The sequence below is a fragment of the Vulpes lagopus genome, chromosome 9 (genome assembly GCF_018345385.1).
Source record: "Vulpes lagopus strain Blue_001 chromosome 9, ASM1834538v1, whole genome shotgun sequence".
NCBI classification, from domain to species: Eukaryota; Metazoa; Chordata; class Mammalia; order Carnivora; family Canidae; genus Vulpes; species Vulpes lagopus.
Genome location: NC_054832.1, coordinates 48,531,644 through 48,556,329, shown reverse-complemented (window position 1 = coordinate 48,556,329; position 24,686 = coordinate 48,531,644). Strand labels below are relative to the sequence as shown.

At 38.8% G+C, this 24,686-nt stretch overlaps 1 protein-coding gene across 1 annotated transcript; it reads right to left on the bottom strand.

Moving 5' to 3' along the window:
* Window positions 1-1,735: 1,735 nt before the first annotated feature.
* On the bottom strand, window positions 1,736-11,749 carry CA1 (carbonic anhydrase 1). Its single transcript, XM_041769353.1, has 7 exons — window positions 11,635-11,749; window positions 10,715-10,912; window positions 8,805-8,923; window positions 7,154-7,249; window positions 5,057-5,119; window positions 4,051-4,206; window positions 1,736-2,530 (listed from the first exon to the last, which is right to left on the bottom strand). The coding sequence occupies exons 1-7, from the start codon at window positions 11,669-11,671 to the stop codon at window positions 2,414-2,416; spliced, it is 786 nt and encodes a 261-aa protein (XP_041625287.1). The 5' UTR covers window positions 11,672-11,749; the 3' UTR covers window positions 1,736-2,413.
* Window positions 11,750-24,686: the final 12,937 nt, after the last annotated feature.

The following is a 24,686-nucleotide window of genomic DNA, read 5'->3' as shown; positions in this document are numbered from 1 at the left end:
ATTGCAATCCTTGCAAGATGTTCAAATTATTTACGAAAGTTGGCAAGGGAAGAGGGCACACAACAGGAGGGTGGGACAAAGAAATATATGAGTTGCTTTCTCAGATGATCCAATGCCTTGTCCACATATCTTCTCTCCACAGCTGTTTTTATCGGCTACTTCAGAGAAATGTGGAAAGCCCCCATAATGCACCTTGTGAGTTCTGCCAAATAAGTGAAATTCTGGCAGAAGCAATAGGGGGAAACATGCTCCCCAGTTGGCAGTCAGCTTAGGGATAAAGTTTGATGGCCATCATATATCTTCTGTCAATTCTTTGCCCGCTCCATAGCACGCCTTGGAGATTTATATTTAAATTCAAGAATCAGTTTTAATGTTCTTAAAAAATATATGGCCATTAAGTATTTTTCAGATCCTTGTTGTGAAATTTGTTTTTTTAAATTGCTCAATTTCTTTCTAGAAAATATTTTCAAACATTGTGGGTTCTGAGGAGATATTCTTTGCAGATATCTTTCTGCAAAAAAAATATTTTATACCTTTTATACCTTATGCAGATGTATTTTTCAAATTAAACTTATACCCCTCTGTCTTTGGTTCTCATGATGACCTTTGATAACTGTAGAATTAAAATCTTATCAATGTGACTCATGAAATTAGAAGATCACAGGACAGGTGTAACTGTTTCAGACTTTCTCAATATTTGGCAAATATATAGTAAAATACACAGATTACTTTTGCAAAGAAAGTATTTTATATTATGCAATGCTTATGGGTGTAGAGCTAAAGTATTATTTGGATCTATTACATCTTAATAAATAAGATTCTTTAAATTCTAGGCTCCAGAACAAAAATTCAAAAGAAGTCTCTTAGTACAGTTTTAACACAATCTTTATACAAAGACTCCTTCAGACCAATGAAAAATCTACTTGATCTGTCTTTTTAAACTGTGTTTATATTTATTTAGAAGTTTTGACTGATTCTGTAACATTAGACAACACTAAGACATTGGAATGGATATAGGTTTTGGTCTCTAATATGATTTTTAAAAAATACATTTTATTTTATTTATTTGAGAGACAGACAGAACATGAGTGGTGGGAGAAGCAGAGGGAGAGGGAGAATCAGGCTCACGACTGAGCAGGGAGTCCAAGGTGGGGCTCAATCCCAGGACCCTAAGATCATGACCTGAGCTGAAGGCAGTGACTTAACCAATTGAGCCACCCAAGTGCTCTCTAATATGATTTTTTATATTTAGTCACCAATAAGGAAACTGAAATAAATCACAAGACTATACACTAGGTAAAAGATTTGAATTCTGGATGTAGATAGGACTTCAGAAAGAACTGGCTTCAGGTTAAGGGATGGTCTGACTTAAAGACCATTGTTTTTATATGATTATATAATATGATATTATATGATAAGTCCAAATGACTCATCATTTTTATTTATTTATTTATTTTTAAAATTTTATTTATTTATGATAGTCACAGAAAGAGAGAGAGAGAGACAGAGAGAGAGAGAGAGAGAGGCAGAGACACAGGCAGAGGGAGAAGCAGGCTCCATGCACCGGGAGCCCGACGTGGGATTCGATCCCGGATCTCCAGGATCGCGCCCTGGGCCAAAGGCAGGAGCTAAACCGCTGCGCCACCCAGGGATCCCAGACTCATCATTTTTATAAATGATTCACTGGTGAATTTTCTTCAAATTTTGAATTACAGATTCTCTATTCAAGCTAACTAGTTATGATAATGGGGGCAAGGAGGGCCATTGGCTTTGCTAATGGGAGGAGGAAAAGTGGAAGCAATAACCAGAGGCAACATCTTCCCATCTAAAAGATACCATTTTTATCACAGAAAACATAAATTATAGCAATACTGGGCCAGTATAATAATATTATATATAGTTGTCATCTTAGCTGTATAGCCTTCAAGAGTAAGAAGATGAATTTCTCAATATTTCGTCTCAAGCTACTCTCAGGTTATTACATTTGAGGCAAAATAATATTCCAAATAGGGCACTTAAGATTTTTGAATGTAAATGGGACAGAAATTTAATATAAAAAAATAGGGTACATAATAGACAAGAAAGGGATAAAGTTATTTTACTAGTTCAGCTAAACTGAATAAAATGGAAACAGATACAAATCACTAAGAAATTGTTCAGTATACTTTAATTGCAATCATAGAGAATTCCACAAAATAAACTTGAATTCAGTCACAAGTTTCACAAGCTTATAGATTATTATTTGAGTTAAGCATTAAGAATAAAAATTAAAACTTAGCTTTACAGATTAAATTTGCAGCTATGCTGCCTTGCTAGTATTGAAATAAGTGTGTTTCTTAAAAATTGTTGTACTGGATTATGTCAGAAGCAGGGCAGTGCTCCTTGAGGAAGCAGAAGTTCCCTCCTGGTCCCATCAGAATGAAGCTTTCACTATTCTGCCCTTAAGAGGCTGGGGTGGTCGGTTGTTGTGCTGAATGGGGACAGCTTGGTCGCCTTCAACATTCGACAAAAGACTTCGGAACTGAGCCAGCTGGGAAGAAGGATAAAATATTTAAAGAATCAAAGGCTATTAAAGTTATACAAAGGACTTTATTTCCAGTATTAGTAATGCACTGATATTTAGAAAACTAAGTTGCTGATTGCAATGGTCTCACCAATGGGAAGGGAGGAAGTCAAAAATTCCTTCATTTTTATTTGAACTAGGTATTTGGTTTTAATTGTTAATGATTGACTGGATTCGAATGCCAACTTTCTCAGAATGTCAACCTTGGCTGAGTTTCCATATAGTAAAATTACAATAACATTGACTGTATTCACTGTGCTATACCTTTCTACCCCTGTGACTTATTCATTCCATAACTGCCTCCCACTCCCCTTCATCTATTATATCCATCCCCAAACCCCTTCCCATCTGCAACCATCAATTTGTTCTATTTATGTCCTATTCTGCTAGAAATCTAACCTCTTTAGAGTGACTGAAGCTATGGCTGAAGGCTTGTTTTTTAAGCCACAATGTATGATAATTTATGAGCTCTCAGAATAATCACTTTCCTATCCCAAAATATATTCCTACCTTCTACTTAAGACATCACCTTACAAAATTACCCAAAAACCCCTGTCATTGAATGTAGACAAACTTTTTAAGAGTTCCACAAAAATATCAACTGGCCTATAAAACCACGGAGATGTGGAAAAAAAAAATCGCTGGCTCCACCAAAAGTGAAAATAATGACTACACCTGAAAAAAAATGGTGTGCCCTCAACGTTTCAATCCTAAGTATAGAGTTAATATAGGTGAAATTATACATGCATAATGTAGTATGGAACAGGCCCATTAAATAGCTGATAGGAAAAATATGAAACACCATCAGCTACTTACATTGGGTTGTTGTGAAGATTAAATAGGTTAATAGATACAAAGTTCTTAGAATAGTGCTTGGCATGTAGCATAAGCTCAAAAGTAAGTGTCCATTACCAGTAGGCTACAGACATCACCTGTCCTATAGGTGTGTTATGAGAATTGGCTGGCAAAACATGTATGTAAGGCACCTAGTAAAAGAGGTCGCTCAATCAAAGGCAGTTATTATTATCATAAACAATAATTAAGGACATATTTTGTTGGATAGGTAATAACAGAAGTTTCAAAGAAGAACGAAAACCCTTTGTCAACTCTCATGGTATGTCAGTTGCGAACCATACTTCCCCCAAATTTTAGTAGAACTTCCAGGGACAATCTTTTCTTTGCTTATGAGACTCCTAGGTAGACACTTAACAAGGCTGGATTTTCCCTTAATACATTGGAAAAGACAGCAGGAGTTCAGAATCTCCCATTTTTTTTTCTACATAAAGTATAAAACAGCATTATAATACACATTTCTTTTTGATTGTTCAACAGAGCCATGTCAGAAATGAATCTTTTCCACTAGGGATAGACAACAAACTTCTCAAAAATCTATTTGATGTCATAATGTTCCCCGTTAGTGCTCTGAATTGAAGTGATACTCGTGCTTTGCACTACCAGTTTTCCCTCTTTCACCTTTGATACGCTACCTGTTCTGGGCTGATACCGATGCTGTCCTTACAAATGATCCAGCTTACACTCTCATAAAGGGGAGGATGAGTCAGAGAGCCATTGTAGGTCCAGTAATCCAGGGATGAAGGAAGGAGAATAGCAGGGTCAAAATTTGTGAATGGGGCTCGTTTGTTCTGGAAGAAAAAAGAAAAGTAATATATTATTATATAATGATTTAAAATACTTATATACATATATGATATCTATGTTATATTATTTTGGTGTATATGTTGTCTTGATATTTTAGCTGAGAATTTAAATTTTCTACTACACAGTATACACTGGTGTGTTTGTAGATATAAACAGTAAAAGTAATAGAAGACTGAAAATTTGCTACACTGACATTTTGGCCAACCAATCTTCTTCCTTCTTCATTTGGTTGGACATAAAGATTAAAATGCTTTAAAATAATGTACACCCTAAAAGATATTTCACTTCCAGGATAAGACATTTATTATTTCTTTAGGAATGATGCCAGCTACTGTTCCCGTGGCAAAACTATTAACATGCACGTTGGTTATGTTTTAGCCTTATTCCATTTATTCCTATTTTTTGTTTTGATTGTTTGTGAGTGGCATATTAATGGTATCTCAAAAGGATACCCTTAACTCCTGCATTTTTGTACCGCTGAAGAGACAGACAATTTTCTTCATGAAATGGGGAAAAAAATCACTTTTTAGTTGGATATAGTCTTTAAAGAAAATGTAAATGGCTATGGAACCTGTTCTTCTATAGACTTCATCCTGCTAAAATAGATAGATAAAAGAAAATAACTGGGAAAGAGAAAAAAAATCAAAACAAATCAAATGCTTTAGTCAGAGACTTTCCCAGAAGCAAACAATATCTAAGTAGTACCTTGATTTTCAAATTGGTAGCTTCTGCTCTAGGTTTCCTACTCTCCACTTCAAATATGTGACTAAATGATTTCAGTAGTTCTGTGGATTCTTATCCTCTGATTTAAACTAACATATTTAGTCTACTGACCTTGGTTTTAACTGCGGTTAGGGCATCCAGCACTCTCTGCAGTTTTGGATTGGCTTGATCAATCTGGAGATAAAAAAAAATATGAGTTAGAAATTGTAATAAAGTCAAACTGTGTTTAGCTAATTTTTTTTCGATTAAAAACAGTAACTGAAGGAAGGGAAGACACTTTCTTTCTGCTTTCAGAGAGGGAATTTTGCTTGGCGTAGGTCCTTGCGGGCCCTTGTGCTCTATAAATGAATTGTTCATGATATGTAACTGCTGTCAACCAAAAAACAAGAAACTGGCTCAAGGGGCAATGTGTTTATTGGAGATCAAAGAATCGCAATTTGGGGCACACAGATTGGGGTAGAAACCCAAGCAGCATTCCAATTTCAGGACAGAGACTCAGGGTTTTTGTGGAAGAAAAGGAAGATCACATAAGTAGTTTTTGAGAAGGGTTCATGTGTGCTGACCAGCAAGGTGGGATTCGCACTTCACTGATTGGGCAGGTGAAGTGGTCACTATGCAAAAGTTCACTTTTATCAGTTCTCTCGATAGGCTGTTCTCCTTCTTGCTGACTTCTTGGGATGTTGGTGGTTTGGCCCCAGCACAAGGAAAGTGGCAAACAAAAAGCTTGAGTTTAATTTAATATGGTCAAGATGTTCAAGGACACACAAGTCAAAATCCAGGAACTTTGCAAAATCCAGGAACTGTGACACAAAACACAACCTTTTACTTTGGGCCTGTTTCATTAGTTATAATTGATGCAGTGTTTGGTGTGTTGTAAGTGATCAATAAAAGTTAACTAGAATCACTATAATTCCAAAAGTTAGCCACCTAAGTGCGATATTTATAATAAGAAACCTGTTTATGACACAGTGCTCCTAGACCCCTTGGAATTTCCTAAGTAATAGTGATAAAGGTATCTTCTGTTATGTTGACTGGGGGGACTTTTGAACTGAATCTAAGGATGAGGGCTGGATGCCAGGAGAACCAACTATGCGATTAGAGGGTTGGAACTTTCAGCTCTACCCTCAGACCTCTGGGGACGGGAGAGGGGACAGAGACTAGAGCTTGAATCAGTTGCCAAAGGCCAATGATTTAATCAGTCATGGGTAAATAACGAAGTCTCCATAAAAACCCAAAAGGACTGGGTAGAGAGAGTTTCCAGATGAGTGAATTAGGAGAGATACAGGGGAGACAGTGGGCCTGGATAGGGCAAGGATGCTCTTTGCCTCTGCCCATACCTTCCTCTATGCATCTTTTCCATCTGAGTTATATCCTTGTGTAATTACCAGTAATCTAGTAAGTAAAATGTTTCTCTGAGTTCTGCGAGCTGTGCTAGCAAATTAATTAACCTCTTCCAAGCCAAGAAAAAGGTCATGGGAAACTCTGATTTATAGTCAGTCAAGTCGGAAGCCCCACCAACAATGTGGGCTGGAGACTGACACCGGAGGTGGGCGGGGGAACTTGCAATCTTGTAAGTCTGAACCCTCAACCTGTGGAACCTGAGGCTATCTCTGCATGGACACTGTCAAAATTGAGCTGAATTTCTGGATGCCCGCTGGTGTCCAAGAATTGCTTGCTAGAGGTGTGGGGGATATCTGCACATTGGAATTTGGGGAGCAGAACCCAAAAGACCCAAGTATACTCAATTCAATAATAACTTCCCTATAGAACTTTTCGGGGACTCTCCTATAGAGGATTTAAGCAACACCAGCCATTTTAAACCTTAACTGAACTTTCTTTATGGGACAATAATCCTCTTAATATTTTTTCCCTAATGATGCATTAAATTGGTAAATTCCTGAGCCTGTGAAATAGGAAGTTTAGAGGAAAAGGAATTTGGAAAATTTGGAATATAGAAGTTCCCTCTCCCTCCAACACCTTCCCATCCTATCCCTACCTGAAACTTAATTCTCTTAAGAAGGTAGAAGCCAACAGAAATCAAAGCAGCAAAGTACTAGGGAGCTGTTTGCTCACCTGTAGCCATGAGTAGAATGGAAAAATTTTCAAAAAAGAAAGACTCAAATATCTTTTTGCCTTATTTTATACTATTTTGGTGTCTGATTGGTAAGAAATAGTGTTAGCCGATCTCTGTAACTCTCTGTAACTCACCTTCATCAAAACAGCAATAATTGCCAAACCATCAGCCTGTGAGACAGCTTCAGCAAAGCTGGAGTACTTTGCAGAATTCCAGTGAACTAGGTGAAGCTAAAAATAATAATGTGGTCAATTAGTTATTTATTCCATTATGAAGACAGAACGTTGTAAATTAACTTGTTAATAGATGAAGATGTATTTGGCTTAGATAACATTTATGTGAACCTGGGTCTAGCAGATAGGAAGGGTTATGTTCTCACTCTTAAGAAGGGTTATGTTCATTGAGTAGAGCGAGCAATTTGCAATTTCTATGGAACCAGTGAATAAAATTTCTTTTCCCGTAATATCATAACTATTCAGTATTACTTCTTTTTAAAAATTGTTTTGGTATGAAAAGATCAGGAATTCCAACTAACTAGTTTTCAACAGAACTGAAATAACACCTGTCAGGTGAGGTACTTTTTAGTTAACTTTATGAGAAGGGGTTCCTGGACAATCTGAGGGTCTTGGCCCAAAACACATTCTCTTAAGCACATCTAGGCACCTCTCGAATCATTATCTCTAGCCTAACCTCTCTATGGAACTCTAGATCTGAATATCCAGTATGTCATCTCGGTATCTTCTTGATATCCCCTCATGGATGTCTAATAGATATCTCAAACTGAACATGGCCAAAATACAACTCTTGACTTCTTCCTTGCCAAAACTCTTTAATTTTCCCATTTTGGGAAAAGGGACCACCATCTACCTAATTGCTCAATCAAAAAGTACAACAGCTATCATTGATTTCTTACTTTCCCCACTTATCAACAGCCATCTCTCAGCACATCTCATAGATTATACTTCCTCATTCAGTTTATAACTTCAAGTTTTTGCATTAGTTGCTGATTTTTTCTGGAATGTCCCCTGTAATCTGTCAATGGCAGCCTTTTGTCTTGAATTGGGGCTGAACACAAATGCTATTACTGAAAGAATCCTTCTTTGATCTCCTAATGTAAAGTGATCACTTGGTCAATCATATTACTTTACATTAGTTAATTCTCCCCATACCACTTACCTAATTTCTCTTGCTTGCTCTCTTTCTCCCACATTCTCTCTCTCTCTCTCTCTTTTCCTTCTCTCTCCTTTTCCTCCCTTTGCCCTAACTCCTGCTCTCCCTCTCATTTTCCCTCCTGGCCTCAGTCACATGTTGAATTTTGTGGCTAAGCACCTCTAATCTCTAGCTTGGATTATTTTTATTTTTCTTAAAGTAGATGAGAAGATCATTGACTTAGATTTCTTAGAAATTGGTGTGTCCAAATTTGAACATTTGAATAGGAAGCAAATGGTATGGTCAGCTCAGAGTCAGAGCTTTAAAGGAAAGCATTAGCCTCCTCTTGAGCCTAGCCTGATGTGAAGGTAACAGTTTTTTGAGGCATCCTGAAGAGAGTGATGATTCTTGGGCTCAGGAGCTCAACTCCAAGTTGCCTTTTTCACACAAAAAAATTTCCTTCTGTTACCAAACTTAGTTTGTGTGTGTTTGATTTTAATAGGGTCTGGGAGTTCCTTCTAGGGATGAGAAGGCTCATTCCTTTGGGGCCCTTATAATGGTGACTTATGCAACCAAGCAGCTGCTTCTGAAAGCAATTCTCAGTGTAATTATCTCTCACTTACTAAGTGATATTACCTCTCCAGAATATTTGACTCCATCCACTGTGTGTTCAGAACCATAGTCATTGGTGCTCCCCCAATGAAAATGGAACTGAGAGAGCCTATAGCTTGCAGAAAGAGGACCACCTTTCAGCACTAGAAGAAAAAAGGAATTACCATTAGTTTTATGATCACAAGCTCCTGCTTATCTTTGCATTGAATATAAACCAACACTAAATTGGATTAGCTAGAACTAAGAACAAACACTAATGCCAAAGTTTTTTTCTTGTGGGATTTTCTCCCTTATATCCATGATGATGGCATTTATATGTATGATGTGTCCCTGACCATTGCATTGGGTTATTATATACAGTTCTCAGCACATGAGCTGTAATTTTTATCTTTTTCTTTTTTTCCTTTTCTTTTTTTTTTTTTTTAATTTTTTTCCCTCTTCTTTTTAAATGTAGACTTCACACAGTGTGGAGCCCAACATGGGGCTTGAACTCACAACCCTTAGAACAAGACCCGAGCTGAGATCAAGAGTTGAATGCTTAACCAACTGAGCCACATCGGTGCCCCTAATTTTACCTTTTTCTGCTGCCAAGGAAGTATATGGGAAGGTGAGCAAATTATAGTTTTACAGGGCTTTCCCTGAATTTTTCCTGAAAAGAGATTTTCCTGAATCTGCTTTAACTTTGCAAGTTCATTCATTCATTCTTTCAACAAAGACTATGTAGGTAGTATTAAGATCTTTAGTAATTTATTTTGAGTAACAAATTACACATCACATACTTTGCAACTAGTCAAGACATAACGTGTATGTTGACAACTTTGTTGAGAATGCCTGTCCAGGGACTAAGAGAAAGTGCCAGTGGGGCAATGGGGTCACTTTAAAAATTTTGATATTGAATGACTGTAATTTTCAAGAGTCTATGTAATCATATGATTAATTAAACACACATAATACCAGATCTAATCTAATATTAACAATGGATGTAGCCCCAAGGTGCCTGAAATTTAGGCTCAGAACCTTGCAGGAAAGTGCTAAAACAAGTTTCGCCTTTTGTCAGTAGAGCTGTCTTATGAAATTATCATTTAATAAACTTTTTTAAAAAAGATTTATTTATTTATTTATTCATAGAGACACACACACACACACACACACAGAGGCAGAGACACAGGCAGGGGGAGAAGCAAGCACCATGCAGAGAGCCCGACGTGGGACTCGATCCAGGGTCTCCAGGATCACGCCCTAGGCTTCAGGTGGCGCTAAACTGCTGAGCCACCTGGGCTGCCCATTTAATAAACTATTTAAGAAACATTTATGAAAATCTTACCGTATAGCAGAAAATGTGCTAAGTTCTGAGGTGTGAAGAATTCAGTCACTACAGTCTTGTAGGGGAGAGGGAGATAGAAGAGTATACTTACGAACAGAATAAATCTTGCAAGGTTACGTATGACTCATTTTCTTACTGGTACCCAAGCACTTTATAATGATAGAGTCATTTTTCTGGCTGCAAGAAGTAAATCTGTTCTTCACTCCATTTCTCTTTCCTATTGTGCTCCTCCATCCTCATTCCAATCAGAAAATATTTGCCTTTTCAGTTTCTGTATTCACTGTGATGGCTTATTAGAACTTCTTGGAAAAAACTCAGTCTATTCAGAGAATGTGAAGTGAATGTAAAGTTACTAGAGACCAGAAGAGATGGAATGGTGTTATGGAAGAGAAGAATTAAAAAAGAGCTGTGGGGTTCCAAAAATCATCTTTACCACTTGGGGGTTTTGCAAAAGTCCAGGATGCTTCACCAGAGTGCACAAATTTACACATATGCACTACACATGTGCACAAAAAGACTGAAGATGGCATTTGTGTTTTTTAAAGTCTTATTGTTTAAATTTTCCTAGTAGAGTCAAAGACAATATAATCAGAAAGGTCTTTTGGCTCACCTGATCGGTCATCATGGTCCTCATAGTTTACATGGAAAGAATGTCCCACGTTGATTATTTCTTTGGCTGTGGCTGGATTGTAGGAGACACTGATAGGCTTAAGAGAGGTGTCATGTTTGGTTTCACTGGTTTTAATGTCAATGGGAGATTGGTTATTTCCATTTGCAATGGGGTACAGCTTGCCCCATTGTTCAGGACCTACCAAGGCAAACACGTGCATACGATCAAAACCTTGTTAAGTGTTTGACTCTAAGTTTTAGGAGTATAAGTAGCTCTTTGCTTATTAGACTACAATTTATTCAGGCATATTAAATGGTATTCTGTTTAGCTTAATGAAAATTCAACATTTGAGAATGCACTTTTCTATACTATCCTATAAAATAGTATATTTGTGAACACAACTATAAATATTTTACTATCAGTAATAGACTTCTAATACACACACACACACACACACACACACACACACATATAGAGAGAGAGGGATTGAGAGAGAGGAAGAGATGGAGAGCACATTTTGTAAACAACCGTATTTCAAAGGACAAGTGCTAAGAGTATATGCAAAGTTATTTTAGTCATTCAAGTCAGGCAGTTCAAACCTTTAGCCTATGACTGTAAAGTTATTTTATTTTACTTATATAATTTATTTTTTAAAATGCTCAATATCTCTTTTTTTTTTTTAAAGACCCTATTTATGTATACACAAGAGACACAGAGAGAGGCAGAAACACAGGCAGAGGGAGAAGCAGGCTCCCTATGGGGAGCCCGATGCAGGACTTGATCCCAGGACCCCAGGATCACGACCTGAGCCAAAGGCAGGTGCTCAACCACTGAGCCACCCAGGTGCCCGCTCAATACCTCTTTTATTGGGAAAGGCAAAGAGCTATTACTTTGATCTACACAGACAGAAGAACTCTTACCGTTTTTGTCATCATATCCCCAGTTGGAGCTCGTCATGATCTTCTACTTAGTTTTCTTTGCTGCAAACAAAGATAATACCTGGAATAACTGACTGAGAGTCAGCATGCGGTAAACAACTGAAACTACCACTTGTGGGTTTTTATAGAAACTTCTCTGCCTTTAATAGGCCACTATATCATCATCTCTGCCTATCAGGAAGTGTAGATAAATTAAGAAAAAAAAAGCTGCTCGTAAAAAAAGCCCACAAAGGTCAGAGCAGTTCCAATTGTTTCATTTTCTTATATTGTAAGAGAGAAATATCAAAATGGTAGGTTTTATAAAACCAAGCCCTGTTTCCTTCATGTGAGTAGATGATATAGCTGAATAATATCCCCTATGAGTCTTTGGGTTTCCTAAAGTAAAATTGGATTTGTGCACTTGATATTTCCAATGTCACACTTGCTGGATACTTCAGCAATAATACCAACAGTATTTTAGTAAGGAGAATAATGGGTACATTTACAGAATGATTGCAACTAGTAATTGCAAATTAGAATTAGTGATTGGAAAATTAATTCTTTGTAATATATACTATCCATAAAGTACATTTCATAGACACACAGGATGAGAATAAAGTCCTTCATTTTAGAGCAACATTGGAATTCGTAACTGGAGACAGTATTATTATTATTTTTAAAGGTTTCATTTATTTATTCATGAGAGACACAGAGAGAGAGAGGCAGAGACACAGGCAGAGGGAGAAGCAGGCTCCATGCAGGGAGCCCGACGCGGACCTTGATCCCGGGTCTCCAGAATCATGTCCCAGGCTGAAGGCTGCGCTAAACCGCTGAGCCACCTGGGCTGCCCATGGAGACAGTATTATTAATATTGAAATTGAAGATAGCCCAATATTTATTTTACACATCAAATTCAGCTCTACTGGAATAGAAATCATTCTTTTGATTTTTTAAAAATATTTTATTTATTTAAAAAATATTTTATTTATTTGACAGAGAGAATGAGAGAGCACAAGCAGGCAGAGAGAGAGGGAGAGGCAGGCTCCCCGCTAAGCAGGGACCCAGATGCGGGGCTCCCTCCTAGGACCTCGGGATTATGACCTAGGCCAAAGGTAGATGCTTAACTGACTGAGCCATCCAGGCTCCCCCTTTTTTATGATTTTTAAAGCAATTTTCACACCACCACACACACACAAATCCTATCAAGTAAAAATGATTATTTTGTAGTTGAGAGCTATTGAGGGACTTCTCCACAACTAGTAAGAAGCCAAGAAATCAAGACTTCATCATGAGCCCCATGTCCAGTTGCTTTTTTTGCTATACCCTCTATGTGAGCTATGAGATGGGTGATCCCCTAATTCTCCTCTTACACCTACAATTCTTGTAAACCCAGTTTAAGCCAGAACCGAGGTGAGAATTGCCACCTGTTGAGTGATAAGGAGATCTATGGGACTTTCCAAGTAGGCAAAGAAAACCAATTAGCATGTGTCAGACTCTGGCTGGATCCACATATCTGAGGCTCTAAATTTGCTCAAAGGAGTACAAGCAGAAAAATGAGCTTCCATAGTAATGCTTTTTCATGCCATGGTGGTCATTAGGGAGTGTCTCCTTTCACACTCTAGAATTGTCTGAGGTGCCTGGGCTCCCTGAAGGAAGAGGAAGACTAGGTGCAATAGCAAAGCTGACTAGAGACACATTGTTTGTCCCTTTTTGGCTTACAATGGCCAACTGCCCCAGCCACAGAGTGGACTATGGCTCATGAACATTGTGGGGAGAGTCTATGCTTCCATTCTATGCTCTACCAGGCAGAAGGAGCTATTACTGAAAGGGAGCTTTTTTTTTTTTTTAAAGTACCATATATCGAGGGTCCAGTATGTCTCAAGGCTGTGCTGAAAACTTTACATGCACTAATTCATTTGATTCCTGCAGTAACCAAATTAGGCATTAAAATCTGTATTCTGCGTTAGAAGAAGGCTTTCTAGAGGTGAAGACACCTCCTAAGGTTACAAAACTTGTAAATGGAAGCTTACATCCCATAAGCCTAGAGTTTAAATCTAGATCTAACTCCAAAGCTTATACTCTTTCTTAACTGTCCAGTGTCAATAAATGCCCAATGACCACCACTTGATTCTATTTTGTGGAGGATTGGATTAGTTGATCTGTTGTGGTCTAGCTCAAGTGGATCATTAGTCGGAATTGATTGTTGGGCTTCCTTCATTCCAGACTTAAGAATCTCAGTTTGGTCAAAAGCTCATGAACTCATAGTAGAAGGTCCGCTTTGCCTTGTACTTGCTTCCTAATATTTGCTATTTTGCTAAAAATAACTAAAAACAGAACCACTATATTAATCAACATATTTGAAAAACATATTTGAAAAAGACGACCTCTTTTCATTATATGATTATGTGATGATTCATCACATGAGTATTTTAACAGTCATATGGGATGGTCATTCATTTCAAACTTTTGGCACAAAACTTTGAGCCTTAACTATTATGACCTTTTATTCCATTACACACCTGGGTGTGTTTGTGTGCAGGCAGAAAACTATAGAGAGAGGATGTAAAATTTAATGAATATCTATGGTTTGAGTCCTAACACCTCACCCATTTACTTTCACCCCTCTTTTTCTGCTTACAAACACTGCCTCTTCCAGCTTAGTAGCCTCCCCCCAGGGTCCTATTTCAGGGCTGTGATCTTTGGACTCTTTTTTTCATACCAAAGGAGTTCAATCTACACAGCCTCTGCTCTTCTAAACTAACACTTTATTTCCTAAGGCTATGAAATATGAAAGAAGATTGTTCATTTTTCCTGAAAAAATATTCCAAATAAGCCTAAACATACTTGAAAATGAATCAGGAGCAATTAGGCTGATGGAAAAACTATTTTTTTAAAGTAATGCAAAAATACATAAGTAGTTTTGGTAGAGAATTGCTTAACTAATAACATTAAGAAGTGTCAAGTTATATGTCAATTATATCTCAATAAAGCTGAAGAAAATAAAAATAAAAAAAGTTTTAGCACTTTATAGAGATTTTTAAATGTTGAAAGTATGATGTGCAGGAAGTTTAACTTTCATAAGTATATTGGTCCAGTTCGAAAATTTGATGAAACCATACTAATGGGCTGAGGGGTAGAAAAGAAAGGTTTCCTTTGCTACCAAATGAAACAGAATTTCAGAGGCCAAATATTACAGAAAAAATGTAAAGATGAAATGTTGATTATCTTAAGGGGATCCGCCCTTAAACTCTATGCCACAGTTTTATCTCTTGACCTTCATAATAAATAAAATTCTTGAAACAAACAGAAATATCAAGAGTGCTGAAGATTGACTATTATGGGAAGAAGTGTTCCCTGTGCGCTCACGCTAGGGGATGGCAGGCTGGCTTTTTAGAAAAGACTAGTTTTTATAGAGCAATTTTCATCTGCCAAGTCCTTTAAAATAATGAGCCCCACTGATCCTAAAAGCAGACTGGGGGATTAAATTAGTCTCATCTTACTCTTTTTTTTTTTTTTAAAGATTTTGTTTGTTTGGGAGAGAGAGAGAGGGAGAGAGAGAGAGGGGAGAGAGCACAAGAAGGGGCAGAGGCAGAGGCAGAGGCAGAGGGAGAGGGAGAAGCAGACTCCCTGCTGAGCAGGGAGCCCAATGCGGGGCTCAATCCTAGGACTCTGGGATCATCACCTGAGCTAAAGGCCAGTGCTTTACCACAGAGCCACCCATGTACTCCTCATCTCACTCTTAAGGAGGAAAACCTGAGGCTCACAAAATTCAAGGAGAAGAACCAGGATTTTAATCCCTTTCTGGCTACCTTGAAAGCCTGTGTGGGGACGCCTGGGTGGCTCAGAGATTTTGTGCCTGCCTTTGACTCAGGGCGTGACCCTGGAGACCCGGGATCCAGTCCCACGTCGGGCTTTCTGCATGGAGCCTGCTTCTCCCTCTGCCTGTGTCTCTGTGTCTCTCATGAATAAATAAATAAAATCTTAAAAAAAAAAAAGCCTGTGTGTGCTTCCTCTTCTCTATACTATGATGCCTTTAACAGGCTATCTATAAAACATTTGCTGTAAAGTCAGTTAATATTTTTTGCATTTATTTATTTATTGAGTAGCATCAATTACTTTGCTGGAGATTTTTCAGTGCCCTGCAATGTTTTTCAAAAAAGCGGCACCATTTCCTCGGTGTTTTACAAAATTTAGAAACCATGAGTAGCTGACTTTTACATTATAAAGTCTTAGCATTTATTTGAACTTTTTTCTTCTAGTTTCCTAAATGAATGTTTTCCTCTGATTGCTCCTTTAACATTTTAAAGTTAACAACATGAACTCTTACGCAGGTGAAGGGATTACAGTGAGTCTTGTACTTCAGTTTGTGATTAAAAATAATGCTCTGGCATAGAAGGATATAAAAATGGGAAAGAGGGCTGTGTTTCAATACGGTAGAGATCTGCTAAATACAGCTGGCAAGAAATTCCAAAGGGAAATAGCTGTTCTCTAATGCTTAGAGTTCTACAAGGACAAGTGGCTTCCTTGGGATCCATATTTTCCCCCAAATAAGGAAATCAAGTGTCATTTTTAACTATTAAAATTTGGCATGACTTATCACATTGCTGCCTAAGTTCCCTGCCCCTCTGCAGTGGCATTGTTCAGGGTGGCAAGATAAACTTTGTATCTAGTGGAGAAGAGGGTCATGGAAAATGGTGATATTTGTTCAAACGTTTCTGCAGTAAGACAACTGGAAATTCTGATGAATCAGTTTCAATGGCAGGATGGTTTATCTGGATCTCACAGCTATCATTTTGCCCAAATTGGTCTTCTCTTCTACTGAAATGTCTTACCCACTTTATTCTTTCTAGTGAATGTCTTTATTTTCATCCATACTGTGCGCCGTGGCACCTGGGTGGCTCAGTCAGTTAAGTGTCTGCCTTCGGCTCAGGTCATGATCCCAGGATCCTGGGAGTGAGGGCCTCATTGGTCTCCCTACTCAGCGGGGGGAGTCTGCTTCTCCCTCTTCCTCTGACCCCCCTCACCCCCTGCTTGTGCTCTCTCTCACTTGCTCTCTCTCTCTCTCAAGTAAATAAATATCTTAAACAAACAAACAAACACGTCTGCACCCTATGTCTGGATTGCTCTATATCTAGACTTTTGCACAAGATCACCTCCTCAGAGATAATTTTCCTGACCTCCAAATCCGACATATCTACCCTCTTCCCAGTCACTCTGTTATATCAGTCTGTCTTATTTGTTTCAAAGCATATTTGTTGCAGCCTGATGTTATTTGCATTCTGAAATTAATTTATTTGCTTCCTTAAAGTTTATAACCACCTCTATAATGACACCTCCATCAAGACAGGGCCACTTTATGCTTTTTAAACCCACTGAGTTCACTTATGACATGCCTGGAAAACAATGGTGCTTAATAATATTTCACTAGAGTGGAGAGGGAATGATTAAATGGTCATTCTAACTTCAATTATTGTATTTTTATGAAGACTTAGAAGGGCAGAAGGCTTTGCAGGGACCGTGCCTTTCCGAATGCACGAATCTGAACTCAGGGGTGTGTGTCACCCAACTCATGTTTATATTTGGAACTAAGGAAAAAGAGCCATTCCCTTCTCCGTTCTGTTAATGGGAGGAATTAAGTGACCCGTCTGTGTCTGTCAATCATTGCCGGGAGAGTGAGAACGTTGGTCTTTAGAAGTGTCAAATTTTTTGACACTTTACAAGTGTCAAAACTTAACTCTTCAAATGTGGTTTGCACTTTTGACATAAAAATGTCAAAAATCCATACTCTCTTGGCTTTTATTACTATAATTAAAGACAGAACTTTCAACCTTATATTTCCTATATTGGAACATATTATTTTTTTCCATTTATTTTTTATTTTTTTACATTTTTTTAAATTGGAGTTCAATTTGCCAACATATAGCATAACACCCAGTGTTCATCCCATCAAGTGCCCCCCTCAGTGCCCGTCACCCAGTCACCCCCATCCCCCGCCCACCTCCCTTTCTACCACCCCTTGTTCGTTTCCCAGAGTTAGGAGTCTCTCATGGAACATATTATTTTTGAAGGCAATTTTTATTTTTTATTTTTATTTATTTTTTAATTTTTATTTATTTATGATAGTCACAGAGAGAGAGAGAGAGGCAGAGACACAGGCAGAGGGAGAAGCAGGCTCCATGCACCGGGAGCCCGACGTGGGATTCGATCCCGGGTCTCCAGGATCGCGCCCTGGGCCAAAGGCAGGCGCCAAACCGCTGCGCCACCCAGGGATCCCCGAAGGCAATTTTTAATAGGTTAATGAATATTTTTTATTAACAACTAAGTCAACTCTATATAGGTGACTATTTTAATTCACTGCACAGAAGGATTTACAGTTTATTACAATTTCATGCCTTTAAAAACATTAAATTTTAAATGCATCTAGTCGACTATGATGTTTATTGAAATTACAGGTTGGAAACATACACTGTATATATTAAGAACATAGGCTTGTGCACTTTTAAGCGAATGGTTAGGAAGCTCTTTTACTGGATGAATGGGTAACCTGAGCAGGTTAATGTATCATCCTTACATTTATTTTTATAACTGTCGAAATGCTATTTGTGTCTTATCTCTTGTAACTGTTTGGGGGAATTGATGAGCCTTTCTATAACAGCTGACGTTTTAAGCATTATTTTTCACCTAAATATAAAATAACATGATCAATGCTTTGTAAATCATAAAATATCATACAAATATAAATGATGAATTGTGGCCTCAAAAAAATTTGATTTTTAACTCTCAGGTCAATACATGATTAAGTAAAATAAAGTAGTTCAAGTGATTGCACGTGGCCTGAAATTCAAACAATTGCACAACAGAAATCTGCTTGCCCCAGATTAAACTAAATCCTACAGGTAAATATGAAAGAAGTTAAGTTCTCAAAGGTAAATATTAATGGAGATGAAGGTCAGTCGTATCAGTCACCTTGTCAAACTATCTTTCGGGCAAACTTTTTTGGGGTTCATCTTACCTAAAATTGAACTTGAGATTAAAAAAAAAGTTTTTGCCAACTCCCTTAACAATTTTGTTAGTTCTGAAGCTCTTTTAGCAAATTTTATCAAAATCTTTTTATCAAAGTTTTAAAAATGGCAGTTGAATATATCCTCTTAAAATAGTGTTTCTGTAGGTCACCTGCCTCAAATTCGTATGTGTGTGAATTAAGTTAAATGCACATGTGTTTGTATCTCAACGAATCCATTGCAATTGTGAAATGACCTAAACTGACTTGGATGACTAACAAATATCAAGCTCTCTTGGGAAGTGTTGGTAGGCTTTTTTTTTTTTTTTTTAGATTTATATATTTGTGTGTGAGAGAGAGAGTGCTAGAGTGTGTGAGTGAGTGTGGGGGAGGGGGCAGAGGGAGGGAGAGAAGTCAAGCAGACTTCCCACCGAGCATGGAGCCTGCATGAGAGGACTAGATCTCAGGACCCTGAGGTCATGACCTGAGCAGAAATCAAGAGTCAGAAGTTTGACCCTCTGAGCCATCTAGATGCCCCAGTAATTGATAGGCATTTTAGATGTGTCTGGGGGGCTATGTCAGTCTGGCTCTGCAATCTAATTACCAAAAGATATGTTTCAACGAGAGCAAGTCTCTTATCAAACTCCCTAAATGTGCATTTCATTATTAGCAACCTGGCACAAAATAGTCACATGACTTGTCTGTAGTTTCAGGAAGGCCCAACTACAATTAAGGCTTACCCACTGAATGTTGTTTTCCTGACATGCTTTCCCTTTTAGGAAAAAATACTGAACATTAGCAGCTACCTCAGAATATACTATTTTATGAATTAGTCTTTTTCCCCTGCAGTAAGATTTCTTCAATCCTTTAATGCTTTTACTAGTACCTAACTCCAGGAGAGAATTTTTTTTATTCATTTCTGTGATGTCCCCTTATCTGTTGGGTCAACATGCTAAAAACAGAGCTGTGACCTGCTCTTCATGGATTTTTTTTTTTTTTAACGGTTAGATCAGATTCATGATTGAATAGAGACAGGTACAATAATCAAATGCCTTTTAGTAGTGGAAATAGTCATTGCGGCAGGCAGGAGTCTGTTATTTTATTTCACTCTTAACTGGTCCCTGTCCTAGTAGGTCTATAAAAGAAAAATGGCAAGACACTGATTGAAGCAGTGGTTTGCAGAATGACTCATTCAAAGGCAGAGTGCACAGAAGTGCATTCCAGAGACCCTCTTTATTGATTTTAAGAGAGTGAACAAAGACACCTAATGTGCTGAAATAGTATCTATAATGCTCCTTCAATCTCTAAAGACTTTGCTTCATAACTATTTTCAGGCATTAGCATTATTATAAAATCCTTTATCCAAGTACTCCGATTTCTTTGAGTCATGCTATTTCTTTGTTGTAAACTGGAATAATAATAATACTCACCTTGAAGGTTTTTTTTTTTAAATGAGGATTAGAGCTAAAGCCACACATCAGATGCATAGTAACAGAGAGGTTTTTTTTGTTGTTGTTGTTGTTTTTTAGCCAAGTGTACTACTAATAATGCAACACTTGTGTGGGCTGTGGTTCCCTAGGATGGAAGAGTTAAATGCTGGGGAGAGTTGAGGACACAGGGCTGGGTCAGAGTTTCTAAGACTTTGATTGATGAAGTATATTGGCTAATCAGCCTTGAAACCATGAGACATAATTGTCCCCAGGGCATTTTCTAAGAAATTAGTAAGGAATAAAAAAGAATGATTGATTACAGTGCTTTTCAAGAAAGAAAATTTTTTTTCTTTTAGAATAGCTCCCTAGAATGGGGACCTTTTTGCATGTGATCTTATTTATAACTTTTAAGAAGTGTGATCTGGGTAGAACACATTTTAGTATCTTCACCTCAAAATGAAGAGTGAGGCTTTCATGGATGAGGAAAGGAAACCATGTATCCAAACTCAGATATGTGTTAGAACTCAGATATAAGTGTTAACACTAGAACATCAAGTCTTCAAACTCTGTCAAGTGTTCCTCCCCAGTGACAAATTGTAAAATCAAATCAACAGTGGCTTTCCTTCTATCACTTTTTACTTCATTATTACAAGGGTTCACTGATAGGGTGAGCTCCTACCCCAAGATAGTCAGTGTAGTTTCCCTAAAACGTTGATACAGAGAGGGTTTTGTTTTGTCTAAGGGGGGCCAGGATGTGATGAGGGCTGTCATGTGTCCTGAATAAATGGGTGCCGTGGGTTTTTTGCATCTCCACTGCCAGCCTGGGTAGGCCTATGGAGCTATTGCACACACCCTCCTCAGGTCTTTCAATGCCCACCTTCCCTACATTTCTGAGGAGGAGCCATGCTACCACGTGATTTAAATTCCTCAGTTTCAGTATAACTGATGAATGCATATTTCCACATTTCCACAAACATTGGAAAGATGAAATAGCAAGATTTTAATGAAAGTGCTTCCTGATTCCGTCTCTTGTTATACAAAAGGTTACTCGGGCAATCGATTTAGCTGGTAGAGGCCATGTGTCTTATTTTGAGTTTCCTGTTTTTCTTTTTAAAATTTTTTTCTCAAGTTGCTCCAGGCAGATGAGGGCTACCTAAATATACAACTTATACTAAGCGGCTCTCTAAGATAGGTTTGGCAAGAAGTAAGTGAAGAATTTTAAGGTCTTAAAGTCTAGCTCTTCCTTCAACAGTGACTCTATAGAGAGACCTCCTATGCTCTCTGAGGGCTCCTTTAGCTTCTGGAATCAGGAAAGTTTGGAGAAGCTGCCTAAACCTGTGACTTGAAAGGCCTTGGGTCTCAAAACACCATGGTTAAGGGTGCAAAGCTGTTAAATGAAAGCCTTCTGATCGCATTCCCTTATACCTAGTTTATCCAGCCCTGCGGTGGAATTCCTTACTGTGCAATATTTGGACATTGCAGTAATAATCCTAAATCCTTTAAGACTGCCCCGGACTCTGCCTTTCACTAGTTGGTAAAGTTCCACATAACCTTTGTGCAAGTGCCCAAGGATTACAAAATGAGAGGATGACATGTTGGCAAGTGCCTTAGTTTTCCATCATCACCCAGGAGGCAGCCGGAACCAGTCTGGTGAGAAAGAACTCCAGGAAAAACACCTCCCCAGGTTCATGGCAATAATGCTTTTAAAAATGGAGACCCACAGAATCCAAAGGCGTCCTTAGGAGCTCTAGTGGCTAAGAACCAAGCTCCGGTTAGAATGAAGCTTATGAATTTGGATTTCCTAGGACAAGAGGGCTGATTTTATGCAGTGATTTGATCTGGGGAAGATGAATTCCTGGCAATGTTATCAGTTCCTCCTGTGGTAATTCCTGGGGGCGCTAGCTAACCAGGTTTACATTCAACATTTTTACAATGTGGTCTTTTGTTGCTCCTGTCCAGGCTCCAAGAGTTTTCATGGCCTGCCCCCCTGCAGAGTTGGACAAGATTCTACTGTGTGGTTGCTTGCAGCTGGCACCAGCTGTTGTACACTTTTCTACCCTACTTTTGCTTTTTTTGGTTAAGATTGTGTCTCTAGTCCTTCCTCAGCTTTTGATACCAGACATATAATGCCAAGGTGTTGGCTGGTAAACATGGGGTTATTAATAAAGCCCAGTGGCTTCTTCCAAAGGAGCATTGGCTGTAACATAAAGTCACTTCTGGGTATGGGGCTGACTGTCATTTGTTTTGGCTAAGATCATGGTTTCAAAGGAATCATTTTAACTTTAACAGAAGAGGTGGCCAATGAAACTTTACTTAAGGTTTCAAGTCCTTAAAACATAAAGTCGGAGTGGTGAGGAAGAAAGGAATCATCTTGTAGCAGCAGTCAGACATAATTGAGTTTGAAGACAGGAAAGATAGGGTATCTTTTATTAGATCAAATATTAGCAGCAATGTTCTGGCATGATGAACATACCTTCTGTATGAGATGAGAATGACATACACTGAAAAAACAGCCCAGAGAGGAGAGAAATGCCAACGATAATAGATGTGACCTTTCAGTGCCTTGGCCACTGGCATTGCGTGAAGGTAATCCTAGATCCCCCATTTTTCCATTTGGATGTAGCGGAGACTGACAGGGCAGGTGTCCTGCCTAAGGCAACCGATGTATGATTTGCTTTCAGCCTCCTTCCTATTTGCCTCTTTCAGAGGGAGCTGGAAAATCCAGTCCTTTCATGGGCTCTGCAGAGGACCTAGAGGCCAGGACCTGACATGTTATTTGTTTCTTCCAAGGCTGCTATTGTACCAATGCAGAGATCGATGACGATGACAAATGGACAACACGTTAGAGGGATTTATACTGCTAGTCGATTTGGAAGGATTGAAATGCAGCTATGACGGGTGACTGAAACTGCAGCGTCTAGATGAAGCTAAATTGAGCACAACTTAATCCCTTCATCATAATATGAACAAGGAACAAAACAAATGATACCATGGCAGTCAGGCACGGCCACTCTGGTTGTGGAAATTAGCTGTGAATTCATTTTGTAGCTCACAGTCATCCACCCGCTGCCATTGATGTGACCAGCCTGCCTCCTTAGGCCTCGGGGCCGCCTTGAAAATCATTCAACCCAGCTCCAGTGTGGACAGGGAACGCTTGCTGGGAACTCAGTGAGCCATGGCTTCTTAGGGGATAAGATTGGGATAAACAGCACTAAATGTGGGGAGGGAGAGCACCACAGTCTGCCCTACTGTATGTTACCAATAGACTTGGAGACTCCTCCCTCTCTCTTAGTTAGCTCCTGCAAGAAAAATGCTAAAAACTCTTCCATGTCCCATCGAAAGATGAATGGATACAGAAGCTATGGTCTATATATACAATGGAATATTCCTCAGCCATTAGAAACGACAAATACCCACCATTTGCTTCGACGTGGATGGAACTGGAGGGTATTATGCTGAGTGAAGTAAGTCAATCGGAGAAGGACAAAAATTATATGGTCTCATTCATTTGGGGAATATAAAAAATAGTGAAAGGGAATAAAGGGGAAAGGAGAAAAAATGAGTGGGAAATATCAGAAAGGGAGACAGAACATGAGAGACTCCTAACTCTGGGAAACAAACTAGGGGTGGTGGAAGGGGAGGTGGGCGGGGGGTGGGGGTGACTGGGTGACAGGCACTGAGGGGGGCACTTGACAGAATGAGCACTGGGTGTTATTCTGTATGTTGGCAAATTGAACACCAATAAAAAAATAAATTTATATAAAAAAAAAAATAACTCTTCCATGTCATCACTCCATTCTGCAGCCACCATGTGCGAACCTACCCTTGCTGGAAGCTGAACTCTGTTTCTGGCCCCTGACCTGAGTCAGACCTATGGCTGTATGCTTGGTTTCAGTTCTGTGCAGCACCATGTGGGCCCCAGCCCCAGGCCTCCCACCTGGGCTCTGACCTGGCCTTTGACTTGGGGTTGGGTCCTACCACTGGGCACTGACTGCGGCCTGCCTCAGGACTCCTGCTCCACCCACCCCTGCCTGCCAGCCCAGCACCCCCTTGTGTCCCACCATCCTCTTATTGTACCTGGTAAGTTCTGTGACTTGATACCAACGATTCATTGAGTTAAAGTTCAGGTGACCAGGGGCTAAGACGTTAGGGCGGGGAAGAATATTGTCTGGGGGCCTAAGCAACAAGAGAAAGCACAGGTTGCCATGAGCCAGGAACAGAGGCCCGTGTGAGCTCATCGGTGATCAAAAGTGTGAGGGAAAAAAAGAGAAGAAAAAACAAAACAAAACAAAAGTGTGAAGAAAAAATGTCTTGCCTAAATGAGAAAAAAAAGTGCATGTAAGAATAATTTGGGACATTAATTGTGTGCCGCACTAATGAGTAACACGAGGCTACACCCTCATCCCTCAGCTGCCTTGGGCAGCATTTGTGTTTTGCGTTTCTCCACATTGTGAAAATCATTTGAATATTTTTATCTGTAATTTTCGTTTCGGGGGACAATATGTCTAAGTGGTTCTAAGTTCAAAGATATAAAAGAGTACAACATAAAAAAAAAATCCCCTTCCCATTTGCTATCCCAGAGAGAACCAAAATTGTCCATTTTTTCATACTCTTCTAGAGATGTT